We start from the raw sequence: 25451 nt of genomic DNA, 5'->3' as shown, positions 1-25451 counted from the left end.
CGTTTATGGAGATAGTGTTGAACACTAGCTTTAATGATCTGTATCAGTTTGCATCCTCTCTGGAATCTATTGGAACCAACAAAGCTAAGTTAAATCAAATCTAAAATAAATCAAACCGTTGGAATAATTGTTTAAATTTGGTTAGATTTTTTTAGTACTTTAGTTTGGTTTGAATTTGATTCATTTAAATGTTATTGGTTGTTGCCAAAGGTGATAGCGCTCCTCCAAATATCCCTCCACTATCCATCTCACTTCAGCAAAAGGTTAATTGATGTAGTTAATGTAGAAGTCTAGATAAAATATCTATAGTAAATTATTTATTCCCTTTATATATTTTGATTGGACTTTTAATCCTTTGTTGATTATTGTATATGTGAACTTTATACATCTTTTTGTCCTTTTATTTGTTGATTTTATTTCACAATAGCTTCAGAATATGTTCTGATCGTAATTTCTTATTTATTACAGATAAAGAGCATGAAAACATCTAAGCAATAAATAGCAGCTAAGATTTTGTAGTCTAAAGAAGTCAAATGGTCTTTTTCTTTATATTTTCCAGAGTTATATCTATAAATTACTTCTGTGTTTTTGGAATTATATTTTATGATTTTTTTGAATAAAATTACTCCCCATCTCATTTCACAACCATCTATTTCTATTACTAAGTAGTCAGAGTCTAGTGGTAGTGTTAATACTGCTATGGTTTTGACCATTGTCTTTATTTGTTTGACTAAGTCTATCTCTTGCTAGTTGAAATACTTTTGTCTAGCAGTGGAGGTTTTGATATATAATGGTCCATTAATTTTTTCTATATCTTTCAAATAAGGTCTAGCATAATTAAGGAGTCCTAGACAAGAGTTTTAATTTCTTCCACCTTGTCAAGGGAAAGCTAATATTTTAGTAGTAATGTGAGGTTAAAGTATTATTTTTCCTTGATCAATTTCTGCTCTTAGGAATTCTATATGTTGTGTTGCCAGTTCCATTTTTCTTCTAAAGACTATTAATTCATATTTTTTAAATAAATTAAAAGTCATATGTAAATGTGCATAATATTCTTCTTTTATTTTTTGAAAATACTAACACATCATCAATGTAGACACAAGTAAATATGCAGATATTTTTAAAAAAATCATCCATTTTTCACTGAAACACTGGGGGGGGGGGGGGGGTAATTTTAAGGCCAAAGGATGTAACTAACCATTCAAGCTATCCATTTGGCCAAGAGAATGTTATTCATTCGATTGAGTCTAGATGCATCTTTATTTGTCAAACACTTGATTTCATATCAAACTTTAAATACCATTTAGAGTTTTATTATTGAGTAACTGATCTTTGTGTAATATTTTGTATTGAGTAACTGGTCTTTGTTAAGAAGCGGTAGTATTTTGTAACCATCTTCTTGACAATTGTCATTAGCCGAGATGAGCCGATTGTAATTAAAAATCATTCTCCGCCGTCCGAAGATTGTCCTTGTCCTCCGCCATTCTGCGCCACTCCCCTACCCGTACGACCCTCACCGCTAACCCTCTTTGTTTACATATAAAGAACCCCCCAGCGGGGAAAGGTATGCATTCTCTGTTTTCCTCGTCATTTCACTTTCGTCTCCTTTCTCCCTCACTTCTGAGAGTGACTTAAGCATCGGAGTTCGCGCCGGTCATAGGTCTTCCTTCTCACGGTGACTGTGATCGTAGGTTTTCGGTTAGTAATTCTTTTATATGCATGGTGCATTCCTATGTCTTGAAGAGGATTTCTCAATTTGTGTATTTCAAGTCTTCTGCTTTAATTGTGAGATTTGGATTTATAATATTTAATTTATAGTATACCTTATCCCTTTCCTAGTATTTAGTAGGATTTTCTCCTATGATTTTAGTTTTTCTAATTTTGAAATTAGTGCGTCTAAGTCTGATTGAGTATTTAGTAGGTGTAATAAATAAGTTGGAGTGAGGGAATCATTAGGAATATCCAAGTCTTCTATAGTCTTTAAGCTTTCACAACTAACACTTTGTGTGGGAGGCACTGAGGGAAAGGGAGGGAAGGGTAAATAAAGGGAAAGAGAATTTTGATCCTTATATAGGATGAAGTGAGTTAAGGAGGAGAAAGATAGAAAATGATAAGTTTTACCTTTGCATGCTCATGAATTGCTAAAATTTCTTATACTCTCCTTAAGATATTTCTTATACTCTCGTGAATTGCTAGAATTTCTTATAAGGATAAGCTTTATCCTTATTTGGGATGGGGTGTAAGAAAGGAGAAGGAAAATTAAAAAATATTTTATTCTAATTTTATCTCTATTTTAAAATATTAACTCTCAAATTAATTCATCTATTTAGATATCTTGTCTTTGCGTCGTTGCTCTTTCACAACGTGAGCCATCATCGTTCCGTATCCAACCGGTCACACTCTACGACGTCAGCACCGATCCTTATCACAAATCTCTTCAAAAAAAAAACTTAAGAGGACAGAAATAGATAATCCTAATCTTCTTTTTTTCTTCTTCTCTATGGGCAGGAACTTATCCAAAAAGCATACATTGTCTATTTTAAGACCTTCCATATCCCAACTTATACATGCAATATTGATAGAATTTTATAATTTCTCATCCATTCTCGTTGTCTTTTTTTTTTTAATGAAAATATTTTTATAACTTTATATATTTAATAAGGTAGCACATTCAAATAAGAGAACATTAATGAACTTTCACTCACGTCATTCAAATAAAGTGAAGGTTAATATATTGCTCCCGGGAACATAGCTGAGTTAGTTACGATAGAGCAAAGGGTAAGGGAGGGTTCGATGTCATGGTCATAAATTTATTTCTTTTGTCATCCATTCTCGTTGTCTTTTTTTTTTAAAAAGGGTAAGGGAGGGTTCGAATCTCAATTTCACCTCTATTTGTTATGGTCAACTGTAATTTTTTAACTCATCCTGTAGAAAGCAAAGATTACTTATTTGGGGAGGGAAAAGATCGTAATGTAATGTGCATATATATCGATAAAGTGGAGCATGGCTCTGGCGACGACGACGCTGCTTCGAAGCCTTCCGTTTGGATCCTCTCTCCCGCTCAAAGCCCTCTCAGATCTTCGCTCAATTCCCAGGAATCTCTCCCCTTCCATGGCTGCCAGCGTATGCTTCTCGTGCTCTCGGTCCCTTCATCTGTTTTGCTGCCTCACGTTCGCATCTTGTGGATTAGATGGAGGCGACGTCCGAGCCAATCGAGCTGGAATCGGATGCCAAAGCGGAAGAGAACACGGCGAGGAAGAAGGTCTTTGTCGCCGGATCGACCGGCAGGACCGGGAGGAGGATAGTGGAGCAGCTGATCTCGCGTGGGTACGGCGTGCGCGCCGGCGCGCTGGACTTGGATAAAGCGAGGAACAGCCTTCCCAGGGATCCCAATGTGGAGTTTGTGAGTAGCTCGAACTGGGATTTGCAAAGCCCTAATATGATTGCTTCTTCTTCTTCATTCCTTCACTCGCAATTGCGCCCCTTTCTGTTTTCCCCCAAAATAACCTGCTTCCTAGGGTTTGGCCGCCATTAGGGATTTGGATGAAGCTCAAAAGCCCTAACTTGGACGGGCTTAATGTTGAATTCTCCTGGGCCTGTTTTGCATTTGATGGAATTTCTGTTTAAAAGATGAGACATGGGTATCTTGATTGCCCCTTTGGTTATACAGGTCAGGGCCGATGTGACCGAGGGCTCGGAGCAGCTAGCCGAAGCAATTGGCGATGCCGATGCGGTGATTTGCGCAACAGGGTTTCGCTATTCTTGGGATATCTTTGCTCCCTGGAAGGTAACTCACTGAAGTGCATTGAACCCTCTTGTCTTTCTTTACATGGAGCCATCTTTGTCTTTGTTTCCTTAGGTAGCTTCATTTAGGGCAAAATTATACGATGACATTATTCACTTTTCGGTATTCCTAGCCAACATGTAGAAGCTATTGCCCTTTGTTCCTAGGATGATAAAATATAGATATGGCTCTTATAGATGTGGTGCAGTGGTAAAACATTCGGAGAAATAAATAAGAGGATCTAGATTCGAATCCCACTAGGGATGAATATTTAAAGGTCAACCTTTACCGAGTAGGTGAATGAGAGGCCGTCTATCTCTAGGATTAATCAAGCAAAATCTGGACACCTAAATTATCAAAAAAGATAAAAGATAGATATGATTTGGGTGTAGTTCTTCCAAGTTTGGTTAAATTCTCTTGCAGAAATCCTACTATTTTTACAATGTTCAACGATCAATGTTCGCTAACTTAAAACTTTAGGTAAATCAATTTGTGAGTAGCTTTGAACAATGATCTTAGGCAATCATGATTTCACTATTGTCTGGTTAGTAGTTCTCAAATTACATAGTTGCTTAGTTTTCCAGTGGACTTAAAAGTTAGCCTAATTCTTGATATGCTATTCGATAAACACATTGCAGGTTGACAACTTTGGCACCGTCAATCTAGTGGAAGCTTGTCGGAAAATAGGGGTTAATAGATTCATCCTTGTCAGTTCCATTTTAGTCAATGGAGCTGCGATGGGCCAAATCCTTAATCCAGCTTATATCGTACTAAATGTATTTGGACTGACATTGATAGCAAAGCTCCAGGCAGAACAATACATCCGACGATCTGGAATAAACTACACAATCATAAGGCCAGGAGGGTTGAGGGACGAACCCGCATCTGGTAACATCGTTATGGAACCAGAGGTAGTATACACATAGGACTTTGAGATATTAGCTATATACTAGGCAAATTGCTTATACTATCATGATTTGCAGGATACACTTTACGAAGGTTCGATCTCCAGAGAGCAGGTTGCTGAAGTTGCTGTGGAAGCTCTGTTCTGTCCTGATGCCTTCTTCAAAGTGGTGGAGATCGTCGCGAGAGCTGAAGCCCCAAATCGATCTTTAAAAGATCAGTTCAGTGCAATTAGACAGAAATGACATACTTGTAAGGTAATGTGTAAATGGGATATTCTATCCACACTATATATTTGCTCTTATTCAGCCTTGTTGGTTCATTCGCGTCTTCGTTTAAAGTATTTATACACGATCTTGTCGTATAGTTTGTACCCTGAAACTCCAAAAGCAAGAAGAAAGTTTTTGACATATAGAGATAATTGATTCATGAATCTATATATGACAAGATACAGTGTTACTATTGCTTCATCCTAATAGTGCCCTTTGCAAACTCCTTTGATTTCAGTAGGGGCAATCCATTTTGTTTCAGTTACAATACATGCCTACATATTTGACTAACATGAATTAATCAATTTCATATCCATTTGATTTTTTTCAATTTTGATAGCAAAATTCAATTTATTCGATCTTGATTGCTCATCCCTAATGCAACAATGTTTTGAAAGAGAAGCAACCTATAAATGTTAAGAAGCAATACTAGAATTTAGAGATTACTCCATTACTAACAAATCCATTACAAGTCTACAAAGAAGGTTGAGTCTACTCAAACATGATGGACAGTTGTGCCACCTTACATTTCTGTTCAAATAAAAATTTCCACATGATAAAGCTTCACAATCTGAGTCTCCTCAAACATGATTCATAAACCTTAATGTGATTTCTCAAACTGCATGTCATATTTAGATGATTCGAACCACTCCATCCATGATCATAATTCGGTTGGAGTCCTGCATTCTCTGTGAAGAAAAATAAAGCAAAAAAATATTTTAGAAAACTCATGTTCAGATACCATCATCTTATGGAAGTTGCTTTTGTCTGAACACTACATTGAAGAGTTAGTTTGATTTTTTGAATACCTCCAAGATAAACGATATCTGGCGTCTTGTGTAGCGGTTTGTTGTTTCCCTGTTAACTAATCCTTCGATTTCGTCTATGGAAATTTGATCCAAGTGGTTGAGCAGAACATGCTGGCCTAAGATGGCTTCAAATGCTTCAATTCTACATGAGAAAAGGAGGTTTAAGTTTGCTTGTGAACAGTTCAAAACTTGAACATCTTTCAGTTACAGTTGCACAAAAGATTTAGGTTGGAACCTGTCGGCAGGTAACTCGACTTCATTCACGCCGTGATCAGCATCAACATCCATTGGGTCCACGGTACTGTTTTAGAAATGATAAACTTTTAATAGGTAAACTGGACGAAAGCTGTTACACCACGAAGAAAGCAATGAAACAAAGAGCAAAGATGAAAGAAATCACCTTCTACCACCATCAGGATACTCATTCTGGTCAGCGTCATGATCGGCTTTTTGCTTCATTTCTAGTTCTCTTTGTTCGCGCTCTTCCATGTCCGTTAGTTCTTTGTGATATATGGCAAAGTTGAGAACTTGCAATGCAGCCTCAACATCAGCTTTCAGAACCTTTGCCAGTGGGGAGAAAAGGTAAGCAAGTTTGTAGAGAAATGTTAAACTGATTTATTTCTTCTCTTGCAAAGAAGTTTCACTTGGAAGTTGGCATTCAAGAATAGAAATTAACAAATAAAAACTCAAATATATATATATATATATATATATATATCAAAGCAAGAAACTTTGCCTGCATAATTGATGCTCTTGTTCATATAAAATTATGAAGTGATTGGATAGTACCTCAGTCCTCAGTTTCATTTTGCTATGAGCAGTTGAGAGACGAATTATGGTCTCTAGGGTTCTTGCAGTAATTGGAAGTGTACCTCCTCCATGCTAGAGAAAAGAGGAAAAGGAACACAAGCATCAAGAGACAGCTTTTAAGATGAAATAGAGCAAACCTTAACAAATTATGTGCAAATTCCTCAAAATGTTTACAATCTTCAATCCAAGTCACATAGCTTCATACTCCCATTTAACAATCTAAGTTAACTGCATTATAGCCTCAGTTATATGAAATCAACCATATGGAACTCAAACCTCCATGCAAGATTATATCACTAGTAATATTCAAATGGATTATTTTCTTATTGCATTAATTAACCTTTTCTAATCTCCTTCATTTTGCAACTTCCACTCTGATTAACTTAATTTTTCTTAAAGTTACCTTATGATCATGTGCATAACTAACCTAATTCTCTCATTTTATGATCATCCGATCGTCTTTGCTCACAAATGTTATAGTTCCTTAGTTCATCTTAGCATTCTCATTTTTTACCTCATTTTTTATAGGTTGCTTGTTTCACCACTTTGATCCATAAAGTATGAATGATTATAGCAAAATCTTATAAAATCACACAAGATTAGGGAACTTCTCTATTTCAACCATTCATTTCTATGTGAATAACAATATGTTCATCTTATATCTTTATCTTTGAATAATAGATACAAAATATTTTGAACAATTGAGTATAGTAACTTTATTTTCATTCCTTTAAACTACTCCCATAATCCTTTTCTTATCTCATTAACAGCATGTAGTTTCAAATTTATTCTTCATAATTGAAACTTTGAATTTAAGTAATTTGCAATCTCACAAATTAGTAAAATATCATCTACAAAAACATGCATCAGAAGATATCTTGAACATATTGATGAGTTAACCTAGTACTTAAACATAAGATACAAACTTAGAATTGATCCTTGATTAAAACCTATAATTATACCACATAACCCTTGTTGATTTAATAATTTAACTACAAGAAAAAACTAAATAGAAGTGTAAAGAAATTGGATGGAGAATGCACTTTTCATAGCAAGGATGTTTATTTTTCATGTAGCATACCTTTGCATTTGCGCCAGCATCCCTAAGCTCCGCATAAGATGTCGCTATATGCTCAGATGCCTGTGTATAACTAACTATAATTTTATCAGAAAAAATAAAAGCAAAGAAGATTCAAATGCAAGAGAGGATGAAATTTGCTCAAAATAAATATTAATTGAGGTTTATGATTAAGTTGCAACATAAATATGAATGTTGTGTTTTATATGACCTCATCAGTAAGCTTTGGTTGATAAATGTTCTTTGCATAGTAGATGTACTTCTTGAGGAAATTGATAGTTAGTCTCTCATGTTTTTGCTTCTTCCCCCTCTTCCTTTCTTGTCCATGGAGAGCTCGATCGTACTTAACAAAGACAGATGTATCGACATCACCATCATCATCTTCAGTATGTCTCAAAGATTTTTCAAGTCCTCCAATGCCTGTCCATTCTAGAACTGCTAAGACTGCAAGGAAATGAAAATTGCAAGAATTTCAAGCGACATATCGGTTACCTCTGTCATCTGCACAATATCTGTGCATTCTAGAGACATGCTCTGAAATTTGACGGTCGATCTCAGGATCCATTTGATCGAGGACGATGAAAAGCAAATCGAATCGAGAAAGCAGTGAATCAGGAAGTCCAATGTTCTTTGTGGGTGTCAATGACCTATCATACTGTTTAGGGATGTATTCATAGATGTTAAATGGAGTCTAAGATGAAGTTCTGAAACTCAGGTAAAGATGCAACTTACAGTTCCATAAATAGGATTTGCAGCAGCTACTACACTGCATCTAGCGTTTAGTGATGCATGAATGCCTGCCTTGGCAATTGTCACTGTCTGTTGTTCCATAACTTCGTGTATGGCAACGCGATCTTGATCGTTCATCTTATCGAACTCATCGATACAGATAACTCCTCTATCAGCAAGAACCATTGCACCAGCTTCAAGCCTTCTCTCACCTGAGTATGTAACTCATCAAAAGATTTCTAGCAATATCCGTCGACAAGAAAATTGCAAGACAACCATATAAACTACCAGTTTCTTGGTCAGAAGTGACAGCAGCTGTTAAGCCAACACCTGAGGAGCCTCGACCGGACGTCGAGATAGCAAGTGGTGCAATATTCATGATAGCTCTTAGCAGTTGGGATTTGGCAACTGATGGATCTCCTACCATCATCATGTTTATGTCACTGCAATAGAAAACAAAAAAAAGTCAGAAGCTATATAGCAGCAACTGATTGTACTCAAAGATTGTGATAACCTACCCTCTTAAATGAGTTCCATTTTTCAAATTCTTTTCGACGCCACCAAGCTCAGTAAGATGACCGCCTTTTTGATCCACAGATGACCATATATCGAAGGTGCAAGTGAGTTTCCGAGCAGATCAAATGTATCATTTCTCTTTGCTATTTCTTTCATTTTCTTTGCCTCTTGGATAGAAATATTTGGGGCATGAGCACCTTTGTTTAAAAGAGAAACATGGTTGGCTATGAGAATAGTCCTGTAGTAATGGAGTTCTTCCTTTGTCAAGAATTCAGAACCAAAACAAGTTAAAAGAATTACAGCAATAGTAAATCCAATCTACCTGAACACTCCATTCAAGCTGCCTTTGCTTTTCCCTGGGAAAGCTTTATAAACCCCTACGATTGCTACTCGATCACCGGGTTTGCAAGAATCAACAAGATCATCTTCAACAATTACATCCACAGTCCTTGGAAGCTGGCCAGGGGCAGAATTTTCAGGCATTTCTTGCATGGACAGAGTTTGATGATCCTTATACTCGCAGAGCCCGTGTTCAGTTACCAATAGATTGCCATTTTCATCCTGATAAAATTATCAAGAGAAGCAGATGCATCAGGAAACACACCTGTTGGGAGTCATTGAGTTAATTTACCGAGCATTCGGCTGAAACTTCCTTACCCTGGTTGGATGAGCAGAACCTGTAGGCAAGCCAACCGTCGACGTAATGTCCCTGTACTCGCGAAATGTGAATTGTTTTGTGGCGGGACAATAGTGAACACTTTTGACGACCTTTGGCTTTACAAGAGAACCTTCACACAGATAAAGGAACATGATTAGGCACGAAGAACTGCGGAAGTTTGAAAGCTAGAATGAGCATTCAATCAAAGATTAGACTAGCAAGAGACATAAATAGCATGTAAGTCAGAAAGCAATAAAATCTTCAAACTATGAAACTCAGGGAAACTAAAACTAATCATTCAATTCAATTAGCAGTTTGAAACACCAGTTAAATTGTTTGATGCTATTTTAGAGAGTCAAGTTCCAACATTTTCATGCTTTTCGATGGAAGTAGAATGCAAATAAAAAAGATTAGACTAGTAAGAGACATAAATAGCATATAAGTCAGAAAGCAATAAAATCTTCAAACTATGAAACTCAGAGAAACTAAAACTAATCATTCAATTCAATTAGCAGTTCGAAACACCAGTTAAATTGTTTGATGCTATTTTAGATAGTCAAGTTCCAACATTTTCATGCTTTTCAATGGAAGTAGAATGCAGATTTTTTTAAAAAAAAGTACTATGTTAATTCACTAGACTAATCATTCAATTCAAACTAAGAAACTCAGAGAAACTAAAACTAATCATTCAATTCAATTAGCAGTTCGAAACACCAGTTAAATTGTTTGATGCTATTTTAGATAATCAAGTTCCAACATTTTCATGCTTTTCGATGGAAGTAGAATGCAGATTAAAAAAAAGTACTATGTTAATTCACTAGACTAATCATTCAATTCAAACTATGAAACTCAGAGAAACTAAAACTAATCATTCAATTCAATTAGAAGTTCGAAACACCAATTAAATTGTTTGATGCTATTTTAGATGGTCAAGTTCCAACATTTTCATGCTTTTCGATGGAAGTAGAATGCAGATAAAAAAAGTTCTATGTTAATTCACTAGACTAATCATTCAATTCAAACTATGAAACTCAGAGAAACTAAAACTAATCATTCAATTCAATTAGCAGTTCGAAACACCAGTTAAATTGTTTGATGCTATTTTAGATAGTCAAGTTCCAACATTTTCATGCTTTTCGATGGAAGTAGAATGCAGATTTTAAAAAAAGTACTATGTTAATTCACTAGACTTAAATCATCAACCTGAATTTCCTTTTATCTGAAGAAGATTGAAAGTAGCAATAATTGGAACCTTCCATTCGATAAACACCAACAACAATATCTATCAAAATGTCGGCAAGGAATGAATAACTATTACTAAAACAAAACAATTTCTTATTAGAGACATCAAAGATCAAATAACATAGAAATGGGAACGGATGAGAGTTTGATTGAAGTACATTTAGTGACGATGCCTTCCACACAAACCATGGAGCCGATGAAGGAGGACATCAGATCCCTAGGTGTGACCCTATGGAAACCAAAGGGTCCTTTAAACCCCACTTGCACGCGATAACTTTCTTTCAACTTAGGGTTTACCCTGCGCGCTTCCTCCGTCACCGCGTCGGAGATCGGCTGGATATACTCCGCTGGGCTACGGATCAACCTAAAAATGAACGAAATTAAAGGAATCTACAAGAAAGACGCAATTTTTAGGACAGCGAGTGATGATTTGGTGTTTAATCTTCCGTTACCTTCGAGCGAAATCAAGACTGTAACTACGAAGGTCGTCTGTGGCGATGATGAGACGCCGGCCATTGCACTCGGCTAATTGCCTCACGGAATCCATGTAAGAACCCTTGCGAGCCCCAAAAAACACAAAAAAAGTGAAATTTAATCCAACAAAAAAGAGATCTGTTCGTGAGGCCAGAACGGATGATCAAAAAGCTTACATGTTGCTCCAAGAAATCACGAAACGTCGACTTGTGAGCGGCCATCGCCTCCTCGTTCACGTCCATCGCGCGCCGATTTCGATCTGTGCGATTTTCTTTCCTTTTTTGGGGTGAAAATGGGAGTCTGAGGTCGCTGTGAACCGTTCTTAATCGAGGAGAAGGTATGCGTTTGGCGGGAAATGGAGACGGCAAGGTCGCATTGGCGGGAAAGATGATCGGATCCAGTGATCTTGGCCGTCCATAATTCGATGCGCGATCTCGACCGTCCATACGGCCGGTGCAAGGCGCATCGTCCATTGACGATGATCTATAAGCTCATCAATCATCGTGTTTTGCACGAATCTCAAAGTTAAAGTAGGCAGTGAGTATATTGAGATGTCTTGGAACATAATTGAGTTGGTTACGACGAAAATAGAATTGTTGAAGTGAACAAGGATCAAATTTCAATAAAGTCGAGATAATGTCCTTTTCCGTTGTGATCAACTGCAACTTTTTAATTTATCTCCTTACAAATGATAATGAGACTGATCGTGTGAGACGTTGGAGTGACGAATTCATGTTGAGATAAACTTTATGATTATGGATTAATATGTTGTTGGAGTGATATTTTCAATTGCAGTAATTTTTTATATATATAAAATAGAAAAGTATAAATATATTTCTAAAAAATATTAATTCATTTTAATTTTACAGTATATTTTATATTTATATTTTATGAGTGTCTAAATCAAATAATTTAAAGGATTTTCAGGTGCATAAAATATAAAAATAAATGCTAAAAATTAAAAGGAAACTCCTTATTTTTCTTTCTCATAAAAAGGTATCTTATTTTTTTTCATCTTAAAAATATTTTTAATCTAATATTATTACAATAATTTTAATTAATAATTTTAATCAAAATTATTATAAATAAATTTTATCAAATTGTTTTATTTTATAGTAGTTTTGATCAAAAACTATTACAATAATATTGAAGTCATTGTGACTAAGTTATAGTAATTTAGATCAAGTTGGAATGATTTTTATAAAGTTAAAAAATTTATGTTTTAATATAACAATATTTCTGATGAAATAAGAGTTTTTTTCAAAATAAAATTTTCCAAAATAACATGCATTTTGATTTTTTTTTTCCAAAATGGAACACTCACACTTGCATTTTATGTAAATTTGACAATAATTTTAAGTATGTTGATTCATATTAATAATGAAAGCAAATGCGATACATCGAAATTGAACTAAAGGATGTATCCACATAATCTAGTTATCGTTGTCTATAAGATTATATTGGACAACCGAATGCAATGGTGAACCAAAAACTAATCTGAATCCAATGTTAAAATCATTTCCTTTTGCTTGTCACCATGAAGCTCCTACAAGTGCGGTAAAATGCCCCTCTGCATGGATCAGCTAACAACCGTAGTTTTCGTCTCAATGGGGAAGAGGAGAGGAAGAAGAAGAATCAACAATTCAGCAAAATGCCCTAATTGAATGTTAACTTCTTCCTTTTATATTTTGGCTCATCCTACCGAGATCATCTATCATAAAATTCATTACCCGTTAACAGTTCATTAATATTAACAAACCGGATTATTAAATCTACACATTCAATTTATCATGCATAAAATATTAAATTATTTAATTATGATTTAATTCCTTAATAACAATTATTGTGTGTATTATTAATAGTGTATTAGCTCATCCAATAGAGACTTAATCCTTCAATTAAATGATATGAGTTTGAACGAATGGAATTGAAAAAATATATATTCATTAAGCAAGTGTGAATTTTTCATCTCGTGGATGAATCAAACTCGAAGACGACATTAAGAACCAATGTTGAGTTCATGAGTAGATCTTGTAACCATAGAATAAGCGTTTAGAGCAAGCCAAGCTTACAAAGAGAGCTTCAAACTTATAACAAGGTATTTAGGTCAAGTTCATTGTTTCTCATATTGAGCATTAAGAACTACCTTCATTCGTTCGATTTCAAGAGTCTTAGATTAGATAGATATGAAATTAACTAAATTATAGAATTGTATCTTTATTTTAGCATTATTGTAGTTGTTACAACGTTATCGTCCTAGACGAAGCCATGTGAGAGTTGTCCTGGGCTATAGCCCAATCCTCACGTGGTCCCAAAAAAATAAGCCCTTTATTATTATTTATGTTATATTAGATATTAAATTTTTTAATAAAATAAATTAATTAATTGAATCATCGAATACGAAATAAAAGTGTTGAATTAAAATTAGATTGCGGTCGAACAAAATCCATTAGATAGGTGAGAAAATAAAAAAAAAATATTAGTCCAAACCAAGTTATGGTTAAAAACTTGATTAAATTGGTTCGGATTCTAAAATGAGTTAGGAAATTATAAAAAAATAATGTCTCACTCTCACTGCCTCATACATAAGTTTCTATGCACCGATTTCTTCTTCTTTTGATCTTCTCCTTTCTTTTTTTTTTTCTCTTCTCTTTCACTCTTCACAAAAATAGCAGCTCTCCTTCTTCCCTTTCTTTAATTGTTTTCTAGCCAACCAACAACAACTCTAATCCTTCTTCCTCTCCAATAAGAACGGTCCTTGTTTTATATTTTCTTATCATCGGAGCTAATCGAGACTATCAAAAAAGCGGATAAGAGTCCTCTAAGCTACTTACCTTGAGGTTCTTTGAAATATAGCAGGAGTCCACCATTGACATCCATTCTTGAATGCATAGGAAATGCATTTAGAGCATACCTCAGATTGTCTCTGTTTAACATTATTTTTGGGGTTGTTGAGATTTGTGATGATCTTCATCATTTGGCCATGTATTCTAGGAGTTACTCCCAAAGTTCTTTTGCAAAGTTGTACTTACCAATTCTGCTTATTTCCTGCATGGGTAACACATTTAATAAATGATACTCTGTCTTACCATTTGTCGTGAAGTTTTCTCGTTGTTTCTTTGTCCAAAGAAGCTCTTCTAATTCTTCTTCATCCACGTCCCTTGGCATCTCAAACCCATATTTTATAGAAATCAAAACATCAAAATCAATTCAAAAGAATACCTCCATTTTGTGTTTTCAAAGAGTGTGAATCACCTTGGTATCTAAGTGGTTGAATGCTTGATCCTATCATTTCTCCCGATCTAATTGCTAAGTTGGCGATTAGTCCTTCTAAGTTGTCTGACTTTGATACCAATTGTTAGTGCAGTGACAGTGATTCGGATTGCTAGAGGAGAGGGATGAATAATGACCTACAAAAATAATATATTTCTCTTGCTAACAACTTAGCAAGAACACACACTAGTTGAATAAAAACAAAACTCTCTGGTTATTAGTCCAAAAACTATAAAAACTCCACCATCTCCTCCTTCGTCGGAAATAACTCAGAAGCAGAGAAGCCTCTTACAACGATTGAACACGAGAAAGTAAAACAGAACTGAAAGACAATGAAATCGAATGTATTTCCTTTCCAACTGAACTCCTCGTCTCTTTTATAGTCGTTGTTTGAAGTGCCAACATGGCACATCCGATAAACTGATTGAGCGGATAGATTTACTGATCCGGGTGACATGGCATATCAAATCTGATCTATTGCTATGGTCGTTTGCTAACGTGGCAGACTAATGAAGACATCCACTTGCTGATGTGGCATTTGGTAGACCAATCTGGTCTACCGATCCGGATGACGTGGCATTCGGTTGACCAATCTCGTTTGATCTATCAATCTGGTTCGATCTATTGATCTGGTTCGATGTATCGATCTGGTTCGATAGACTGATCCACTGGTCCAAACCTCTTGGCTCAATCTTCCTCTCCGGATTCCCACACCTTGAATGTCGAAGTACTCTTTTGCAACTCCTCATTCCTCAAATGCACCCAGCTCGTCAACTGCTTTCCTGTGTCATCATTCTCGCCCGATGCATCTTCTATTAAGGTTCACCATCTCCGATGCTCTTCGCCCTTTTTGGTTCCTCACCATACTCTATCGAATATAAAGTCATCAGTACTTGTGTGTTCTCCTAAGTTCTTGCACATTTAGACACACAACTTAGTGACACAAATAAGACTCAACTTAGAGTAGTTTAACAACACATCAAAACAGTCGTGGTTCAAACCACTTGAGGTTCCAACATTTTTGGCATGCCGAAAAATGACACAAAAGGCTATTGCTCATAACATTTATGTGTTTTTCATGGAAATATGTTTTTAAATGATCCTTTTACTTTTCCCTTTCTCTTTATGCTAGTTTCAGAAAAAAAATCTCTAAAATGTCTGAACTTACTCATCCATTGTAACTTTTTCTTTGAAGTTAACAATTGGATCTCCCTTACAGAAGTTGATATAAACTTTTTAATTTCCTACATCACATCAAAACAACAATCTTTATAAAATTTAATCAAATGGCTTTAATAAAACTAAGTTCAACTAAAATTAGTCACTAACGCTATAACAATGAGACAATTACGATGCAAAAATAAATAACATATACCCAAAAAAATTATCTTTCGAGATGATGGCAAGTTGAAATCTTAAACTTTGATATTGTCCCGAAGTGAATGTGTTGAAAGTGAAGGTGGTGGTGCTGATGAACAAAGAAACAGGTGAAGGCGGTGCTATCGAAGACGAGATAAGTTGTTGAAGGAAGTGAAGCCGATGAACAATGAAATCGCTAAAGGTGGTGAAGCTAGTGAAAAGAAGCCAGTGAAGGTGGTGCTAATGGGGAACGAAAGAAGACGCTGGAAGTGATGAAATCGGTGAACAAAGAAGCCGAGGTGAAGATGGTGTTGCTGAGAAACAAAGACGCCAAGGTGAAGATGGTGTGGGAATAGAGAAGTCAGTGATTCATGAGCTTTGCCCGACTGATAATGTCAGGATGAATCGTGGAAGCCGACAACATTCGATGGAAAATCAATCGGAAAAAATTAGGCTTTAGCACAAATGAAAAATGACTCCGACATTGAAATTTTAAATTTTTACAAGAAAAAAGATTAAAAAAATGGTTTAAGTTGTAAATCTGATTCAGACGATAATGACGGGAAGAGTTTTGCAAAAGGATAAAATCAAAATAGGATACGCGATTTGAATAATTTTGAAACCATCTACGCAATTTTGAGTAAATCGCATAACTAACTACACTGTTTAGAAAAATGCCGAAATGAAAAATATAATGGAGTTCTATTTTAATTAATTATTTTTTAAAAAAATATCTTTTGATGAAAATAACAATATATATATAATGGATATATATAATAAAACAATAAAAATATTAATTAGAGGTCAATATCTTCTTTGTGGTGGTCCATGTTTAGTTTTTCTAAGCCCCCGAGCAAGGTGCGATAATAAGAGATAGCATGGTCTCCCATATAACGAGGGTTTAAGGTTCGATAATCTTACATATCCATGATGTTTGAATCATTTGTAATGTAAAATCTTCTGCAAAGACTCATCTTTTCAAATTTACTTTGTTGATCGTGGAAAATTTTCATAAAATCGAGTCGAGTACTTTCAAAATTAACGATTCAAAAAATTGGATATTTGAATTATATATATATATATATTAAATAGTTTTTCTAATTATTTTCACCTTGCACCTGCGGTGAATTATAAAATGAGAAAAAAAAATCATAAATTGACAGAAATGGAATATAAATAATAATAATTTTTAAATATTTATGCGGCCGATAATTCTCTGCCAGTGGTCCTTGCTGCTTTGCAGGGCTGTAAAGTATACAGGTCATGCTTTGGATACTTTTCTAGATTTTGAAGGTGACCTTCCTGCTTTAACTTCTTGCCAATTTTGTATGCGAACGTACACATAATATATTTAACTTTATTTTTCTTTGGAAGAAAATGACAGAAAATACCATGGCTCATAATTTAAACTTGCAGTATTAGAAGTGATAATTTTCTTCCAATTTAATGGAGGATTTGATATTCCATCCGAATAGCACATGTAGAGAAATTTTTTAATCTGATTAAATAATTAGATAACTAAGTAAAAAAAATTTTTAAATTCAGATATAGAACCAAATGGGATAAAATCATATTCATAATTAGATAACTAAGTAAAAAGATTATTCAGATATCGAAACGAATTGGATATAATATATATATATATATATATATATAATATATATATATATAGAAAGAGAAATGATATCCTGCGCAACTTTTCCTGCGCAATCTGTGCTGACCCACCGCCACTCTCGCTGCGCCGTCCGACTACCGCCGACCACCGCCTCGGGCGCGATCGACGCGCCGCTTGCCGCCGCTTCGTCCGACATCGAATTTCGACCGAATAATGGCCGAAATCCGACGTAATTCGATCGGAAACAGTGAAATCACGCGATCGGCAGTGGCGCGTCCGGATTCCGACCACTATCCAGATCAAATTCGTCAGATTCCGACCACTATCCGAGTCGGAATCCGATGTCGGACGGAGCACCGACGAGGGGCGCGTCAATCGCGCCCGAGGTAGCGACCGAGGCCAGACGGCACGACGAGGGCAACAATAGCGTCGTGAATGTCGCACACAAGTCGCGAGCACGGATTGCGCAGTATATCATTTTTCTATATATATATATATATATATATATATATATATATATATATTAAATAAAGAATATAAAATTCAATTCAAATTTGATGCATTATCATCCTTATATATATTTTCTTATTTCTTTATTTCAACCCACCTATTAGAATATGTAATAGTAGTAGGAAAGATAAAAGAGTGAAACAAACAAATAGTTCCTTTTCTTTTTGATTTGAGACCATTTAGTTTTATCACTTTGGACAATTATCAAGGAATCAAAAATATTCTTCAACTTGTCTTTTCTCCATCACACTCCAAGATTATAAGAAGAAACAAATTTTTCTTCTAATTATTTTCCTCCATCTCATTTCCTCCATTTTTATTTCATTTTCAATCACATCGAGCACAATAGAAATAATCATAGACTTTGAAGAAGAGTCTTGATATAATGATGAAGTTATTGTCATGTAATTTGACAGATTCGAATTAAAAAATCTTCTTAAAAAAATGATAATTCCAGTTAATCGCATTGATTCAATCCCTGGGGTGACCGACCCGGTCCCACGGAAGTTTCCCACTGACCACCAGGGTAAATCATCCGGGAAGCGACCACCAGGGTAAAGCGCAGCAGCGGCCAACCTAGATGCCCAGCATCCTTTGATTGCGATCCTCATTTGGAGGAAAATTTCTGTAAATACGCCATAGCTGGGGATCGAACCACGGATGCCTGGGTGACAACCTAGATGTCCTACCGTGGCACCATGGTCCCGGGGACAAAAAAAAAAACTTCTTACAATAAAAATAGGAATGTTGCCAACATGGGAGTGATGATAGTGATCGCCCCCCTTAATTTTTTTAATACAAGAGGTGTAGAGGTATAAAAACGAAGAGTGAATGAACGGGTGAATGGAGAGCGACTACACGACCATCTCTTCAACATAAATACATATCTTTCGCCTTCAATATGAAATTTCTAACTCCATCCCATTATGCAAAATAAACGTGTCAACAATAAACCCTTTCTCAGAGATCGAATCTCGTATTGATGAAAACTTCGTCCATCGGATTACCTTTAAATTTTCACTCATTACAATAACACTACATGTGAATAAGCATGAATCTTAACATATGTGGTGCAAACAGAAGCATCTGGGTTCAATTTTCAACAAACACATTTGTCCAGCTTGATTGATTTTCAAAAAGTCCGACTGCGAGTGTCCATCTTGGTGGCTGATAGAAAACTTCCGTGAGACCAGACCGATCAACTTCAAAATTAGTCGGTTTGAAGAGTTGGATACCCAGATTATCAAAAAAATCTGACTCTGGATAAACATAATGTTATATTCAACATGGGACAAATTCAAAGTTTCATTCGAAAGTAGGAGAAAATTAAAGATAAAATGTGAGAGAAATAAGAACATCTCATCAGGTTATCAATAGTTGTTATAGTCTAGTTAAGATTTAGAACAGTCACTCTCAATATTAAGATTAAAAAAAAACAAACAAGGTAGGTAGTTGATTAATGGAATAATCACTCTCAATATTAAGAATCCATGTCTTTATCCTACTTGTGTAATTTACTGCAAGAATTACAAACCATTTTAAAACTTTGTGGCCACAAATTCTAATCATGGACATAACCTCTTACAATATAGAATAAGATTGTATACAATAGACTAAATATGAATCCGACTCCTCTCCAAAATCTTACATTGATGAGAGTTTTATGCACCGGATTGCTCTTTATTTTTGTATTGAAATCTATCTTTTGTATGAATGCATTTAGACAAGAAATATAAGTTTTGAGGTCTAATGTACTTTAAAAAGTTTGAGACAATCCAAACTAGGCCAACAAGTCGATTTGGAAATCAATTTGTCGATTGATTGAGTTGCAATCTTCTATGGGAGTTTATTTTACATTCAAAATGGGTGTTGAAATCCTAACCCATCCTATAGTGCCATTGATAATTCAAAAATGATTCAACAAGCTGACTTATTGTGTAAGATTGCACAATGAACTGATTTTGAAATGTATCTCTTTGTGACTTCTTTTGCATTGAAATCTTGCCTAATGATTCATTTACACTTAAAATGAGATGCAAGCACACACAAAATGTGAAAAAATTTAATTTCCAAGTCAGCTTGTGAAGTCATTTTAGACTATTTATATATTTTAGGACAAAATTATCTCTAACATCAATACCTTAGATGTAAATGAACTTGCTCATAAGAATTTAACTAAAAATGAGCATTCTATATTTTTCTGCATGCAATCAATAATTTTATGATCAACTAGCTGACTTATCTTGACTTATTTAGGACATTTTAAGACAAATTAGATACAAAAATGTATACCTGCTGATGATGTCGATCGACACTCCACTGTTCGACTACATCCTTTCTACGGGTCTGAATTCGACAAAACTTCCTTCCATCCGAATAGTTCCTGTGTCCACATGTTATCCCTCGACGGTTAAGTCAGTGCTGGACTGAATGGAGATGGAAAAAATAGAAAAAGAAGAAGAATAGTAGCAGCCCCTTTTTACTGTAGTCTTACCGTCCTATTTATAGAGGATGCCCCCAAGTCATAATAGGCTATTGGATCTGCTGCGGAGGTATCATCTGCAATGTGAATTAATCTCACACATAATATTTTGATCCAAAATGATTCCTCCATAACAAGAGTAGATTGGGAAAAGAAAATAGAACAAAGTGTGGTTTAACGGTAAAAATTAAAATAAATAGTGTCATTTGATTGCGTCTTTTGAGGGAAAACTATGAGAAACATGCTTAAGATATTATCGACATGTACGACGATCAATAAATACTCTAGCTTAAACAATATGAAATTATGAAAAATATATACATTAAATAAGGAGGAGAAAGATCAAATAAAACTTAATTAATAACAATAAAATTAAATAATATTTATTGAAATATAGATGATATAGTAAGGGATAAAGTCTAATAGCGTAGGAGAATCCATATAACTGGCTCCACTCCATCTAGTGGATAAGACTTACTTTATATATTTTTTTGATAATTCAAGTAGATGGTCTTCCTCCGATAACTTATGCACACTCAGAGACGGACTTTCATAATATTCATCCAATTAGAATTCGAATCCTAATCATCTTATTTGTTCTCTTAAATGTTTCACCGTTGCACCACACCTGTGGGGTAGGGATAAAGCTAGATTGTTGTTGTTATTGATGTCATTTGGTAATTTGCCCAACCTAGTTAGTCTCCAAGGCATTCTGATTTTCTGTAATATAAACCTCCCCTAAAAAAAATAGCCACCACACAAAAATTGAAGAAACAGAAAGACAGTGACAGTTCTTCCATTATAAGAACAGACAAAGGGGCTGGGAAATAAACAATATCCTGCCCTACACCCTCTTTTTTCTTGAATCAGTAGAGACTGGACTGTGTCATGGCAGCCATTGTCTTCTTTGCCCCTCCCATTTTGGCTCCATTCTCCTAACCTTTAGACTTTCAATTTCTAAAACATTCAATTTTACTCATCCACTAGACTTGCAAATTGAATCAAGAGGGTGACATCTCCAAACAAAAGCCTCACTGTGAGAATTCTCAGTTAACTTGTGGTGGCCATGCAGCCTCTCAACTAGAATACTACAAAACTAGCTAAATAAGAGACGACCTACCCAAATTCTACGATTCTTTCATTTATAATTTCCTCCTCCATTAATGAATTCATCTTGTTCTATCTCTCATGCAGGAGCTTGCTCATGTGCATCAAATTGAGTTTTCTATTGTACTTAATCTTAGGGATTCTGCAGAGAATTAGAGCAAAAACTACTAAAGCTTTCTGCTGGGCAAAAGAGCAAACACCTGGTGGGCGTACCTGTCTGGGGTGGATATGCTTGCGGTGGAACGACTGCGAGGGTCCAATGGCGAGGAAGGGGCTCTGGGGAGCTTCCTCAGCGGCGGGGATGAGACCATCGCCGACGAGGGGTTCCTCGAGGACATCAACTTCGGAGACCTCTTCATGGGGATCGACGTCGATGGGGACATGCTGCCGGAGCTGGAGTTGGATCCGGCAGAGATTTTCGCGGAGTTCCCCGTGGGAAGCGCAGAGGCTGAGGAGTCGGCGGCCGTCGAGGGCCTAGTGGTCGAGACCGCGGCCGTGGAGGGGGACAAGGAAGCGACGCGCGGCGAGGAGGCGGTGAGCGCTGTGGGAGAGGTGGAAGAAGCGGCCGCTCCGGCGGTAGCGCAAGAGGGCGATAAGAACCGTAAGCCATCGCAGCCGGCCAAGGGCTCGCCGTCGCAGGGGAAGCGCAAAGCAAAGGTGAGTTACTGCCTCTTCAACCCTAACAAAAAAGTGCACCGCCGACTCCTCTCTCTTCCGCTCTCCCCCTCCCTCTCTCTCTCTCTCTCTCTTCACGGGTGCATCTGACACAGTACGGATAACTGCAAAAAGCAGATCTGAGTGCAATTAAACCAAAAATGGAAGGAATCACGGTCATCACATTGCATCGATGCTTACCGTATTTCCTTCTGTGGCAGGTGGACTGGACGCCGGAGCTTCACCGGAGGTTCGTTCAGGCGGTGGAGCAGCTGGGGATCGACAAGGCCGTGCCCTCGAGAATTTTAGAACTCATGGGGATCGACTGCCTCACTCGCCACAACATCGCAAGCCACCTTCAGGTACTCTTTTTCCCCTCTTTTTCTCATCAGAATCTGGATTCGACCGAATGATTTCACATTTTTTTTTCCAATGGATGGTGCAAAAACACAAGGAAGTACTGCAGATTCGAGATTTTGCCCTCGATTAATGCTTTGTCGCCATCCCTGTTCTTGTCAGATCGAACTACGAATATCAATCAATTTTCCAACTGATTAATTAATGCACACGATGCCCCATCAGCAATTATTGGCATATAATCAATGCGCACGATCCCCATCGGCATTTTCTGACATCGAGATCATCGATTGATGTGTGTAGAAATACCGATCGCATCGGAAGCATTTGCTGGCGCGGGAGGCGGAGGCCGCGAGCTGGAGCCAGCGGCGGCAGATCGGCGGCGGCGGGGGTGAAGAGGGCGGACATCAGCCCGTGGCTGGCTCCGACGATCGGGTTCCCTCCTCGGCATCCGCCACCGCCGACGCAACTCCAGCCGCCCTTCCGTCCGCTCCACGTCTGGGGCCATCCCACGGTGGGGGAAGCCCCGCCGATGGCCGCTCCCCACGTGTGGCTCCCGCACCTCACCTCGCGGTCCCCTACGCCGGCGCAGCCCTGGGCGGCGGCTCAGCCGCCGGTGGATCCTTCTTATTGGCACCACCACTACTCAAGAGTATGCAAATACATTGTTTTTTTTTTTCTGTTTTTTATTTATTTCATTTTTAATTCATTTAATTTAATTAATTTAATTTAATTACAGGGAATGGTTCCACAGGCCGTGACGCAGGGAACGCCTTACTTTCCACAGCCGTTACCCACGCCGGTAATCGATTTAATTAATTAATTAATTATTATTATTATTATTTCAGATATAAATATGATGATTTTTTTTAAATTAAAATTAATTTAAATTATCTCCACGTACGCAGAGATATGCGGGTGCGGCAGTGCCAGGAATAGTTCCGCATCATCCAATCTATAGGGCTATTCCTCCCCCTCCTCTCGCTTTGGACAAGCTTGCCAACTCAGAGCTACAGCATGATGCTCATCCTGTAAGTGTTTTTTTTTATTCAAAAAAAATCAAAAGAGTTATCTTTGTTATCATTTTATTAAAAATATATATTATAATTAGTACAAACATATAATAATTATAACATAACTACTATAATATATTAAAATAAATTAATTTAACATTTTTTAAAAAATTCAATTTAATCAAAATTATTACATATTAAATAATAGTATATCAAAGTACCATAATAAGGGGTAAGGGCTCTTTAAATTTTTGCCTTTTTTTTTAATCAAGTTGATATAATAATTTTGATAGTAATTTTGACTAAATTAAAATTATTTTAATCCAATTTAAATAATTTTTCATCAAATTTATAAAATATAGAATAAATTTATTCTATTTTAATCGGCAAAAATCAAATAGGCCTTCATCATTTAAAAAATTATTACATTTCATTTTCAATTAAAATCAAATTGGCACTCCTTCAACGATTTTATCTTAAAATTACTCTTTGCCCCAGCATTATTTTAGTAGCTATCGAGTAACTATTACAACATATAGAAACTACTTAGTAGTTGTTACAACATATTTAGGAGTGAATCTAGAATTTAAAATTTACACCATGTAAAAGCTACTTAATATATGTTCAACATGTAAAAACTACACAGTAACTACTACAACATGTTTAGAGCATTATTTTAGTAGCTATCGAGTAGCTATTACAACGTATAAAAGCTACTCAATAGTTGTTACAACATATTTAGAGTGAATCTAAAATTTTAAAGTTTACACCATGTAAAAGCTACCCAATATCTGTTCAACGTGTAAAAACTATATAGTAACTACTACAACATGTTTAGAGTAAGTTTAAAATTTAAAATTTACACCATATAAAAGCTACCGAGTAGTTATTATAACATATAAAAATTATTTAGTAGCTGCTACAACGTGTTTAAAATGAGTTTAGGATTTACGATTTAAAGCCTCTAAACAATATTATATCAAAATATTTTTTACTAATTTGATCAAAATTATTTAAATTTCATCAAAAATCACTTTAAAATAATTATAGAAACTATTATGTAGCTATTACAACCTTAAACTCTAAATTCACCATAAACACGTTATAGAGATACCAAGTAACTTTTACACGTTGTAGTAGCTATTCAATAGTTTCTATACGATATAGATCCTAAATTTTAAACTCACCCTGAATAAATTATAACAAATATTAGATAGCTTAGCTTCTACACGTTGTAACAACATAATTGGATCAAAGAATATTTTTTGAATAAAATCATTGATGGAGCATCCATTTGATTTTTTTTTTTAAAAAAAAACATACATTCAATGTTTCACTTAATTTATTTTTACTCTTTTCGCTCATAATTTTTTTTATGTTTTTGGGTTTGAATTAAATTTGTCCAGTGGTTAGAAAGCATCGACGCAGCTATCGAAGACGTTTTAGCCAAGCCATGGCTGCCGCTGCCTCTCGGCCTGAAGCCTCCCGCAGCAGACAGCGTCCTGGTAGAGCTGCAGAAGCATGGAGTCTCAACGGTTCCACCTTCTCCTGCCTGAACACAACACACACATTTACGTGATACTAAAATCCGTCGACATGAACTTCTTCATCATCTTCTTCTTCTTCTTCCTACTACTATTTTTCTGCTCTGATCATCGACTTACTCGATGTCTCGAGCAATGCTTCAGCATGGAATGTATGAGAAGTAGCTTAATAATGCACGGTGATTTTGATGAATAACTCATGGTTCATTTTTATCATTTACAACATAGTTAAATTCAGATTTGGCACTAGCAGAAAGATAAGGAT

General features: G+C 36.0%; 2 protein-coding genes, 1 long non-coding RNA gene and 1 pseudogene across 3 annotated transcripts; 2 read left to right on the top strand and 2 right to left on the bottom strand.

Moving 5' to 3' along the window:
- The first annotated feature begins 2988 nt into the window (after window positions 1-2988).
- LOC141843513 (uncharacterized protein At2g34460, chloroplastic) lies at window positions 2989-5078 on the top strand. The gene is made up of 5 exons (XM_074731564.1): window positions 2989-3123; window positions 3191-3403; window positions 3671-3787; window positions 4423-4695; window positions 4768-5078. The coding sequence occupies exons 1-5, from the start codon at window positions 3004-3006 to the stop codon at window positions 4930-4932; spliced, it is 888 nt and encodes a 295-aa protein (XP_074587665.1). The 5' UTR covers window positions 2989-3003; the 3' UTR covers window positions 4933-5078.
- A 445-nt stretch (window positions 5079-5523) lies between these two features.
- Window positions 5524-11514, bottom strand: LOC141843465 (DNA replication licensing factor MCM3). Its single transcript, XM_074731521.1, is given in 17 exon segments — window positions 5524-5645; window positions 5766-5907; window positions 6001-6066; window positions 6166-6326; window positions 6555-6647; window positions 7657-7716; window positions 7865-8073; window positions 8146-8308; window positions 8386-8594; window positions 8671-8825; window positions 8901-8949; window positions 8952-9136; window positions 9221-9459; window positions 9556-9686; window positions 10957-11162; window positions 11251-11354; window positions 11449-11514. Coding segments are annotated over 17 exon segments (2295 nt in total). The 3' UTR covers window positions 5524-5588.
- Window positions 11515-18927: 7413 nt separating this feature from the next.
- Window positions 18928-21919, bottom strand: LOC141843675 (uncharacterized). Its single transcript, XR_012603043.1, has 4 exons — window positions 21832-21919; window positions 20524-20588; window positions 20322-20412; window positions 18928-19288 (listed from the first exon to the last, which is right to left on the bottom strand). It is a non-coding gene; the product is annotated as an uncharacterized LOC141843675 (long non-coding RNA).
- LOC141843674 (putative transcription factor GLK1) lies at window positions 21599-25411 on the top strand (annotated as a pseudogene).
- Window positions 25412-25451: the final 40 nt, after the last annotated feature.

The sequence above is a fragment of the Curcuma longa genome, chromosome 12 (genome assembly GCF_044706935.1).
Source record: "Curcuma longa cultivar G26 ecotype Majalengka, Jawa Barat chromosome 12, ITB_CL_G26_1.1, whole genome shotgun sequence".
In the NCBI taxonomy this organism is placed as follows: Eukaryota; Viridiplantae; Streptophyta; class Magnoliopsida; order Zingiberales; family Zingiberaceae; genus Curcuma; species Curcuma longa.
This window is presented reverse-complemented; position numbering and strand designations above follow the sequence as displayed.